Consider the following 11823-nt stretch of genomic DNA (forward strand, 5'->3'; position numbering starts at 1 on the left):
AATGAGAATCAGATTCTTTAAAGGGCTATTTCCATATGAAGTTACTAAAATGATTTGTATTCATCAGGTATTCGTACATACCACATTTTTAGGACATAGTCAACAAAATATAGAGAACTTTTATAAAGATAAGTACTTAGCAAAAAACAGCTCATATTCATGTTCTCTTTAGAAGGGAGGGAAAAAATGAAGGACACTTAAACTCACATTTTGGATCTGACCCATCAGGGCTGCTAAAACCGGCATCTTTTGCAGAAACCCAGGCAGCAAAACAGTCACTTTCATCCAAAGTAATAGTTAACATCTATCAAAAGAAAAAACTTAGTGGCATTCTATTTGAATATATTCTCCAAACAAGTCTCTAAACCTTCATTTGTTTGTACTATTTGATTGAAGTGCTAAGTCATAAATTCAGGAACCAAAATGTGTTTTATGTGATTCAATGCAACTACACAATTTAGTTTCCTGGGATACCAAAGACATTCTGTAACTTTTTAATTTTTTTCTTTTTTAATTTTTTTTTGTTTTTTAAAATTTTGTTTTCTTTTTTATTCCGTTTTGCATTTTGTAAGTTTTAACACAGATTTTTTTTTTCTTTCACACTTAAAAACACAGGACTCTGTAACTAATAATAATTATGAGCTATAATGAAAATCTTCAATTATCCCAAATTATACAAGTATCAACTGCTAACTTACCCCTGTTTTTAAGTCTACTGAGAACCAATTTGGTACATATACCATTTTAAATCTTTTCTTAATTTCATCTTCAAAATCCACTTTGCCCAGATCTTCAACTTTACATGCCTATACATCAAAAGAAAGTATAATGATCAATATTAAGTGGTGAATTCACTTGGTTCTGACTTTGCTATTCAAAATTTTACACATTTTCACGTGTCTTAACAGTCTAAAATACATTTCAAAAAGAATGTGGTCCTTTTTTTAAATAACAATCTGCTGCTATAAAAATTTTAAATTAAAAAAGCACAAAATATTATTTGGGGAGAAACTGTAATTTAATTGTGCTGATACTAATATACCACCTCATCTTAACAGCAACGTGGCTCTTTCGAGGGTCCCAGTTGTCGGCCATCTTCTCAAAGGCGGACTGCTTAATTTTCCCACATCTCATCGTTCCTTGATGCTACATGGAGACCATTACTCCACCATCTCCGTGTAAAAACTTACTTCTCTGAGGCCCATGTCATTCAGCAGCAGTAAACTGTACACCTTTCCTTCACTGCCATCTAGCAACCTGCCACTCTCCCTCATTTACTGGAGACTTGAGCCCTGGGCTCACTGTCTCACAGTCCATCTCAATTAAATCTCTCTTCTACCTTTGACCTTGCCACCTTCCCCATTACCCTCAGCACATGATTCTGACTTCTTTTTCTTAAAACAAAGAAAAGCCTTGACAGAATCCCCTTAACTTTCTCTATCATTCTCCCTGGTGCAAGGAAAACGGTATCCCTTCTGACTGTGCTCCAGTCCCCCTCACCTCTTGCTTCTTGGGATGACCTTGTATTGTCATCTACCCATGAATGTCTCTACTGGCTTCTCCCTAGGAGCAATGAAATATGCTCAAATTTCTTACATCTGAAAAATACCCAAATACCCAAACAAAACCAAACAAAATCAAAAGCTTCCTTTGGCCCTCTGACTCCTACCTCTTCTCCAGCTTCTGCCTCTTCCTGCCTACCCTTCCAATCAAATTTCTTCAAAGATTATCCAGTCAAATTTTCTGTTTCTTCACCTTCAAATCACTACTCAACGCACTCCATCTGGCTTTTGCCCTTAAGACTCTAACCAGAGGCCACCCTCTTTATTTAAATCCATGTGCATGTTACAGTCACATCTTAAATCAACTCACAGCAGGTTAATGCCACTAACCACAAGCTCCTTCCTGAAATACTCAATTTGTTCTTGAGCTGCCATTGGCTCTTGGTTTTCTTACTCCCCCGCAACTTTTTAAAATCATATACTATTGTGGCCTCCTCTTTTTCCAACATCCCTGAAAAACTGATGACTTAGTTTCTTCTCAGTCTACATATGTCCCTTGGAAACTCTGACATTTCCTATGACATCAACTGTAATCCACAAGCTGATGACTGCTGAGCCTTTTTCTCCAGCCCAGTTCTTTAACTGTGCTTGAGACTGTACAGCTGTCTGCCCACCATACATCTCTATTCAGATATCCCACAGAAACTCAAATTCAACATCTTTCTCAGCATATCCTTTTCTCCTGATAACCTGTTTTTCATCTTACATTCCCTACATCACTTCTATTCAACAAACTGTCCAATCAAGAAACCTGGGACTCATTCTTGCTTCTTCCTTTCCTCATACTCCTTTCATTAAATTATCACTCCTGTGGCCAGGCACGGTGGCTCACACCTGTAATCTCAGCACTTTGGGAGGCCAAGGCGGGTGGATCATGAGGTCAGGAGATTGAGACCATCCTGGTCAACATGGTGAAACCCTGTCTCTACTAAAAATACAAAAATTAGCCCGATGTGGTGGTGCATGCATGTAGTCCCAGCTACTCGGGAGGCTGAGGCAGGAGAATTGCTCCAACCAGGGAGTTGGAGGTTGCAGTGAGCTGAGATCGTGCCACTGCACTCCAGCCTGGGCAACAGAGTGAGACTCCATATCAAAAAAAAAAAAAAAAAAGTTATCACTCTTGTTCACAGGCCTAAACATTTTCCTAATCATTCTATTTTTTCCATCTCCCTTGTTCCCACCCTAGTCTAGACAAATATCACCTTTCACCTGTTTTAGTGCAACAGCCTCCTATTACGTACCAGACACTGTGCTTCTCAACATCACCAATAATAGGCACCCTCGACATTTTAGGAATGAAGAAACCATTTTAGAGATGTTCCCTAGCATATTCCCTAGGTCACTTGGTGAGTACTTGGCAGAGCCAAGGTTAGAATGCAGTTCTGTCCAACCCACAAGCCAATGTTCCTAAAAAACTCCTGACTGTCCCACACTGTTCAGCCATGTCTATTACACCAGATCATTTGATATCAAAACTTCAAGGTCTGGATATGGGAAGCTGCTAGGTACACAGAAATGCCTATCATGATGTGTGCTAGCCCCATCTAAGTAGAAGGACCTCCCATTCAGATGGCAGGACTCTACTCAGGCCTCAGTTAATCAGACCAAGAGTGGGCAACAGACCCATATACAGAAAACCTGATAGGTCAACTCTCAAAGAGTAGCTGGCCTGATCAGATTCTCTTGGGTATTCTGGAGATAATTACGTCCTGGGCAGCATGAGGTGAAGTCTAGCCACAGGACAGAGTTAGGGACACATTTGTGGTAGAGTATCAAAGTGAAGAATCAAGAATTCCTGCTGCTCAGTTCCTTAGGGCTGTTCTGGATCCTCCCAGTCCCCAAAGGAACTCTCTCTGAAATCAACATGAGTTTCTACCCCGACCCCCAACAGGCATCTCTCTATTGTAAAGAAAAACTAATCAGATTTTTGAAGCTTGCTGCAACTAAACTTTCTACTCAAAGAACTAAAGCCTCTCATTCTGAAGCAATGCTCACCAAACAACTGTTTCATAATGGACTTCCCACACAGATGTCCCACCAGGAGCAAAACCGGTAGTCAAGTCAAGGTTTCTGTTCACAGACAGGCCCTTTTTCCTAACAAGAAACTTGCCTGTCTTATTCTTTAGATCATTAAGTAAGTGAATCTCTTTTCTTTATAACCAGGAGCTTAACCAAAATACCAGCTCTTTTCAATTCTTCCTTTATAATATGCTCAACATCTGTCTCGCCCTTTATTTTTATTTATTTATTTATTTAACCTTTCCTATGGTGCTCATGTCTCTTCCTTTAGATCTCTAATCATGATGTCTTCCAGCTTTTAGTCTCCCATTACACACACTAACTACTACTGCTCTCAACATGAGATTTTCCTGCTCTAAAATTATCTAAGGTTCTTCTGGGAGTACAACAGAAAGGCCAACTTTGGGTACTACAGCTTAAGACTCTTTGGGAAATAACCTATATGTCATTTTTCAACCTTACACCCCCTATTACTTCCTTATATTTACTCTGGTCTCCAAATAAACAAAACTGCTCACCTTGCCCCAAATAAGCACATACCATCCTTCTTCTGTGCCTCTGCCATTCATTTCCTTTTCCTGAAATGCTCTTCCTCCTACCCCCATTATTCATCTACTAGAAATCTTTAAGTCCTTGTTCAAGTGATTTCTCCACCACAAAGCTCTCCTGACTTCCCTCATCCATAAGCTATCCTGAAATCTGTTCCTTCTTTATCTATAAAGTTTTCCCACTCCACTTGTCCCTCCTACCAAAGGGGATCAAAGTAAAGACTTTTTCATCATTTATGACCCTTAAGCATGGTTCTTTGCACATGATAGTCATTCAATCTAAGAAATATCTGTTGAACAAATGAACAAGTATACCAACAACACTAAGAGACTGGTCAGAATGATAAAAGTAGACTAACTTTTTAATCTGCCTACAAACACTTCAGTGCTATTTGGAATGTGATTGAATAGCTTCATGCATTTCAACTGTCCCACAGGGAGTTATTGTAACACGACCCAGAGTTGTAACTAACACTCATAGTGATGTCTATAAATCCTAAGAAACAGCCAACCTTATTTTGTGCACTCCAGTGTGTCTCATCTAGGGTGATTTTACACCATTCTTCCTCCCTCCAAACATCTGGCAACATGTGGAGATACCTGTGGTTGCCACACCGTGGGGGAGGGAGGGGTATTACTGGCAACTAGTGGGTAGAGGCTAGAGAGGTTCTAAACATCCTACAATGCATGGAATAGCCCCTACCTGCCCCCTCCCCCCACCAAATAATTATCTGGCTTAAGATGTCAATAGTGACAAGGATGAGACTTTTAAGGTAAGGCAGCATATAAGATTGTCTGCAATACACTAACCAGAGAAAATGATTCCATTTAAACAGTTTATTTACTTAAAAAGATGAACTATGACCTTATCTGATATTCACACAAGAAAGTATACACCACCCCATAAAGTATTACTGCAATTACATTTTAATTTATATTATCACATACAAAAAATAAAAAATAAAGGGGGTACACAATCTAACAACCTATATTTAACCCAAAAAACATACTCACCTTCAATACATCCCAATATGCCACATTATTATTGGTATCTTTGGTTAATATATGTCTCTTATCATTAAGAATGTGGCACTGAATAATACTAGCACCCCCTAATGGGAAAAAAAAACAAACAAACACACAATTGGTAAAACAATCCTCCTACATTTAAATTCACAGTGTGGTAACAATTGTTAACTGGTATGTAACAGGAACACAAACTGTACTAGCTACCAGAAAGGAAAAGGAAAACCAAAAGACTATATGATTATATCTAAAGCAATTCAAGGGCCATAAATTATTTATGTCCATTTATAAACATTCAAAGAAAAACTGTCTGATTTTAATAATACATTATGGATTAAAGGGCTCTTCATGTCAAGGGGGTACTAGTGGAAAATTGTTGAGAGACAACAGCTTTATCCACTGGGAAAAGTCAAAATGATGACAGGAAATCTCTGCATTAGTCTCATTTTGCATTAACTTTTGCTTCCCATCTTTTGCTTCCTGAATGAATATTCTAAAGGTTTAACAGCATGAACAAATGAATGTGCCACACAAAATTCTAATCCTAAACTCTGACATTAAACGTACGCTGCTTTTTTGCCATAATCAGCTGCAGCATGTAGAATTTGAGGATCATGTCTGTCCTTTTCCACCTCATACCTAAGTACAATATTAAATCCTATATATTTTACAAAGTGGCTACTGGTTTTATCACGGCTATTCTCATGTTAGGCAAATAAACTGACTCAAGAAAGTCCACTTTAAAAGTCACTAACAGCATTTTTTAAAATAACTTTTTCTGGCTGGGCGTGGTGGCTCATGCCCATAATCCCAATACTTTGGGAGGCTGAGGCATGCAGATCATTTGAGGTCAGGAGTTTGAGACCAGCCTGGCCAACAAGATGAAACCCCATCTCTACTAAAAATATACAAAGTAGCTGGGCGTGGTGGCTCACACCTGTAATCGCAACTGCTTGGGAGGATGAGGCAAGATAATGGCTTGAACCTGGGAGGCAGGGGTTGTAGTGAGCCGAGATCCTGTCACTGCAGTCCAGCCTGGGCGACAGAGCAAGACTCCATCTCAAAAAAAAAAAAACAAAAAAAAACCGAAAACCAAAAAAAACCTCTTTTTCTTATATTAAAAATAAACCAGTGTATTATCTTTTGTTTACATCAGAATTATATTTAAAGCAAGGTCACTGTCTTCATTTTTGTCAATCTCTAAGTAACCACTGCTAACTTCAATAAAGGGTACAGTACCTTCCATTTTCTTACCTTTAATAACCTGGTCAGGTTGTGTACAAAGAGGTGTTATAGGATTTGTACAGTCATTGTCATAATCTCCAGAGGCTCTAAAATTATGAATTCCCTTCAAAGTCTAAAATAACAAAATTTATTATTGGATCATTTTACGCTCTACAAGCTTTGCCAGCCTGTTTAAAGTGGCAAGAAAAATAAAGTCAAAAAACAAACAAGAAAACCTCAACAACCACTACATCAACCGAAAAATATCTGATCACAATACAATTATCTATCATCATTTAAAAAGAAACAAATATTAAGAAGGGAATATTGTCTTTGGGAGAGAAAACTATGCACGAAAGTAGGAGTACTCTTCCAGGAAAATTATGTTGGTCATAAATTGGCATGATGAAATTAATACAAGATAAACAACATTTAAAAAATAAGTACACAGAAAGAACACTTGACCTGCATGTCAACAGGAATAAATGCAAACACTTTCTCTTTTGTAACCTACAGATAGTGTGGTAAGTAAGAAAACTTAAGTCTTTTAATTAAGATTTAAGAATTAACAGTGAGCTTTGGATGACTTCTGTTTATCCTCTATTTCTATCCCTGTTCTTCATGCTATGAGGAAAAAGAAAACTAATTTGAAAGCACAATTTTCTGCTTTCTCTTATGTTTAAACGAATTTGAATCCTGGTGAGTTTCCCTGCCTTGTTGGTACTTGGGCTGCCTATCTTCAAATGTAGCTTCATGAGGTCAGAGGATGTACTAAGACTTACTGGTTTTATCAGGCAACTGTGTCTATTCTAAGGACATGGAACAAGTATCTTGGCTCTGGACAAAGAAGTCAGAATGGTCATTTTGATTATTATCTTAATTTTAGTATGATCTTTAGGATTCTACCTGCATTCACAGGGCTTTCAGGTTTTTGCCCCTGCCCAAAAGCATGCTAGAGTTAGGGCCACACTGAGCATTTGCAACCGGTGTCTACAGGTCTGTGATAACAAAATACATGTTTATAAACCTTTGCCAGGTTAATGGCTCACTTACCCATTTATTTACTGTAGACTTAGTTGTTGCAACCCAAATTGCAGGAGGAGGATCAGCTGATCTATCAAGCTCCATCTGAAAACAAAGCACAAAAATATTGCTTTGTGGAATGTCAACTCTTCTGAACTGCCAGGACTGGATACGTTATTAACTCCTTCATTCAACAACTGTATGTGACTATACCTGGACGTGTGAAAAACTAAGGATAAACAGAAAAATGAGAGTCTTTTTCTTTGCTAAATAAATTCACAGCCCTATAAAAGTGTAATGGGTAATTTTTCACCTAAAACAGTGGCTAATAATTTTAAGTGTGGTCAATTTGAGGGACTTGAATGGATACAGTCAAAAGGATAAAGACTTTCCATAATTTTTTCTTTTTGTTACTCCAGTTTTTATATTCTTTTTTTTAATAACAAGAAAATAAATTTCTTTTTACTTTGAAAATGTCTGAAGTAAAAAACATCCTAACAACATAGTAAAAGTGAAAATAACCCTTGCCTAAGGATGGGATGCCTGGGAATAGCTTACTGTCTATTCTTCTGTATGTGAAATACTGCACATATAAGAATATGTTTATGTGCATGTATATATTACACAAGTGGAATCACTCTACATTCATCCACTATTCTTCCCACATCAGGAAACTACAGGTTTGCAGTGGTGGGGACAGGGCAGGACTCCTAGCTAGCAACAGTCCTCCTCAGTTAAGATGATATTCCTCATAACATGTAATCATGTTTGTGCCAAATTCTTTCAGTCTTTTCCCCACAGCCAAGATTCCGGCAAGAGATCCAGGCAGCCGTAGAACTCATAATACAGAGTGTTTCTCCTCCAAGCTTGTCTCCCCATCAGCCTGCTGCCTGCACGCATGTTGTATATGTATGATTATTAATTCAGCTCTGACTCCTTGCTTCTCTAAAGGATTACTGGTTTGGTCCATTAGGATATGCCATCTATTTTAAAGAACTGTACTTGGCCAGTTTTGTCTGAGCTCTTAGACTGCAGACATCCTCCCAACCTTCACATTTGACCTTCATTCCTCTTTTCAGCCCTTCCTCCTATACAGCGGTCTGAGGTTTCAGATATCACTTAGTTTCGCAGAGAATGGGTATCTGCAGTTCTGTTTCTCATTTTCCTTTTAGGTGATTTCTGAGAAAAGGGAGTAGTAGTATTTTTCTGCCTTCATTTTAAAATTTGGAAACTTCTGGCTGGGTGTCGTGGCTCACGCCTGTAATCCCAGCACTTTGGGAGGCCAAGGCGGGCAGATCATGAGGTCAGGAGATGGAGACCATCCTGGCTAATACGGTGAAACCCCGTCTCTACTAAAACAAAAAAAAAATTAGCCGGGCGTGGTGGCGGGCGCCTGTAGTCCCAGCTACTCGGGAGGCTGAGGCAGGAGAATGACCTCCTGGGAGGCGGAGCTTGCAGTGAGCCAAGACTGTGCCACTGCACTCCAGCCTGGGTGACAGAGCGAGGCTCCGTCTCAAAAAAAAAAAAAAAAAATTTGGAAACTTCCTCACAGTTGTTTTAATGTGAAATTCTGTGACTATCGGTGAGGTTGAACATGTCGACTGGCCATTTTTCAGTCTAGGATTCATTTTCAGCAGGTGTCCATATGGATGGCCTCCAAAGACTTTCTCAAGAACCCTTTGACCCACATGACAGATCCTGATGGTCAGGGCTGCTCTGAGGCAGTGGTGGTTTGGAGTATGAAGCAGCCTGCTCCCTCTTCTCTTTGAGGAGAGTACTCTTTCACTTCCTTACTCCTGAGACCATGGACACATTTCCTGACCTTCCTCTGCTTTGTCGTCTGCTCACAGATAACCTTAACTCCTCATATTTCTCCTTCTAAGAACTGCTCAGGAAAGCCAGGCAAGCTCAGAAGCAAGTATGAGACAATTTCACTACAATCCATCAGTGGGAGAGTCACACATCACTGATGCACCAAGAAGTCACACTTTCTTCTACAGGCGACTTACAAAACTGTTTAAAAAAAAAAAAAAAAAGCAAAACACAAAACTGCCCCAGAGTATCTCATACCGACACTCTTCCATCCAGACAGATGGCTACTCTTCCTTGTCCTGTTAAGTTCTGCTCATAATGGAATATCTTTTTTACAAACCACCCCCCACCGGCAGTTGAGTCATGTTTTAATATAGCTTTTGCTCTATTTGACTAACACACGTAACAACCTTAATTATAAAACTAAAATATTAATATATGATATACCTTAAGAACTGGTGCTTTTTCTTCACAAATTAGCACCCGAATGTCAGGGTTTCTTAGGTCTGTACAATAAATCTTCCTGTCCCTTCCACCAGAATACACATGTGTGAAGGCATCATTGACTTGCAGCGCCCAAACACCTTCATCATGGACTCGGTATGTTGCTATACATCTCTGCTGGCCAAGGGACCAAAGGCGAATTGTCCCATCAGAACTGCCAGAAAGGCACTACAAACAAAGAAAGGTAAAGTTAGAACTTGCCATAAAGTTCCTGCTTTCTTGTGCTTTGCACCTGACTTCTCCTGAGTCCACACTGTCAAATACACAACTCTAATAACTGTGTTTCTGCCTCGGATAAAGGCTTGACAACCATGCACCACAGGCTAAAGTAACCTAATTCACTTAATTTGGGGAAAATTACTTATTTTTCCCAAATATGTAATTAGGGTCGTTTTGTTGATCAATTCACTAATCTGTAAGTAAAAGTTTCTTTTCTCCTCATCTCTTTTTCCTAAATACATAGTTATGGTTGTTTTGTTGATCAATTCACTCATGTAAATATGCCACGTTGTTGGTGGTAATTTTACATTTAGTCTATAGTTGCCAATAGGGAAAATGGATGGAAGAGAAACTAGATGAATGATACCTATTAATTATGCTTAGAGATACTCCAGCAGGAGAAATCACTGAGCAAGAACTGCCTTTGTCCTCTCTTCCTGGCCACTTGCTGATTTCTGGTCAATCCTGTAGACAAGCCCTATTTGCATTATCTACTACTAAGAGACATAGAGTTTGAAAGCAGTGGAAACAAAGGTAGTAGTCTGCACTAGGCCCATGGGTCTCAAAGTGTGGTTCTAGCAGCATCAGTGTCCCCTGGGAACTTGTTAAAATATAAATTATTGGGTCTTATTCAGAGCTAACAAGGCAGAAACTCTGTTGGAACCCAGCAATTGGTGCTTTAACAGGCTCTCCAAGCGATTCTGATGTTCTCTAGGTTTGACAAACACTGCACTAGGCCAGCAAGCTTTTTGAAGCCCTGGGTTACACCGCTGTCTCATGGCTCTGGATTCCTGATGAGGCCAGGTCTCTTGGATTCTACTGACAGGAGTCGGAAACAAAATCTTGTCTCAGCCTTACCATTCACTCTTTGTGCTGGACAACTTCCATATGAGGAGCCTCAGGTGAGTTAACACTGGCAATTCTGACAATTTCTGATGGCTCAAGAGAGTCAACTACATAGAAGCTGCTGGCACACAAATGAGGGCTGAGCACACTGTGAGTGCAGCGGAAAAAGACTGAATTAGACACCCTGCATCCACACTCAGCATGTTACTGTGGTGACTTGAAGAAGAGGATAAATACTTGATTTCCTCGGGAAAAAGAATGGCCCGGAGGAAAAAGCAATTGCTGCCACTGGAGTATGAAGTTAAGTAAGCAAAGAGCTTCAAAGAAGGAAAGACAGTTGTGGTCTTGGAGATTTGGAAGGTGCCCAAATACATGAGGCCTTCAGAAATAAAAATTCACTGGCCTGCCCCATGACTTTAAGGGCCCCTGAGAACTCTAAGCATGTTTAATTAAATGAACACATACTAGGAAACTCCCCCACAAGATGCCAGGAGCATCAGTAGTTTAATAACGTATTCCAGCTAGTTGACAAGGGAACCAAGAAACTAACCAATAAAGACACTGTCAGCAGTAAGGTTAAAGCAAATCTGCAACATGTGTGAGTGAGAAATGTGGCAATCGGATTGTGTAGGGGCCAAGGAGGGGCTCCCCATTCCAGGAAGAGGTGTTACTCTGAGGTGGCAAACTTTCAGTAAAGCTTTGATCCCTCAGATCCTAGACTATGCATCTACAGAGTAAGGTCTGACAACTTAAAGAGGATAAGGAAAGTAAGATATGATGGGTTAGAAATCCTCGTGGCCTGGGGCAACTTGTAACAGGAAAGGATAAGTCTCAACTAAGGGTGCACAGTTGGAAGCAGATAAGGAAACACAGTTGTATCAACGCTGATATAGAACGCAAAGTAATCTCTGATGGTAGGTAGTATTCTAAGACTACAGAAAAGCAGGCCCCCCAACAAAACAACCACTTTAATAAATATTGTGAAAATGGCCATACTGCCCAAGGTAATTTACAGATTCAATGCCATCCCCATTAAGCTA

The 11823-nt window shown here is 39.6% G+C and overlaps 1 protein-coding gene across 3 annotated transcripts in view; it reads right to left on the reverse strand.

Moving 5' to 3' along the window:
- WDR48 (WD repeat domain 48) overlaps positions 1–11823 on the reverse strand; it is a 46621-nt gene that overhangs the window by 11427 nt on the left and 23371 nt on the right. For all 3 annotated transcript variants that reach the window (XM_011999468.1, XM_011999470.1, XM_011999469.1), the window contains 6 exons: positions 9662–9886; positions 7433–7507; positions 6410–6512; positions 5144–5241; positions 699–806; positions 208–304 (listed from right to left, as the gene is read on the reverse strand). In XM_011999468.1, coding sequence (XP_011854858.1) covers positions 208–304; positions 699–806; positions 5144–5241; positions 6410–6512; positions 7433–7507; positions 9662–9886 — 706 coding nt within the window. The remainder of the gene's footprint in view (positions 1–207; positions 305–698; positions 807–5143; positions 5242–6409; positions 6513–7432; positions 7508–9661; positions 9887–11823) is intronic.

This window comes from Mandrillus leucophaeus, unplaced genomic scaffold (genome assembly GCF_000951045.1).
Source record: "Mandrillus leucophaeus isolate KB7577 unplaced genomic scaffold, Mleu.le_1.0 Scaffold595, whole genome shotgun sequence".
Taxonomy (NCBI): domain Eukaryota; kingdom Metazoa; phylum Chordata; class Mammalia; order Primates; family Cercopithecidae; genus Mandrillus; species Mandrillus leucophaeus.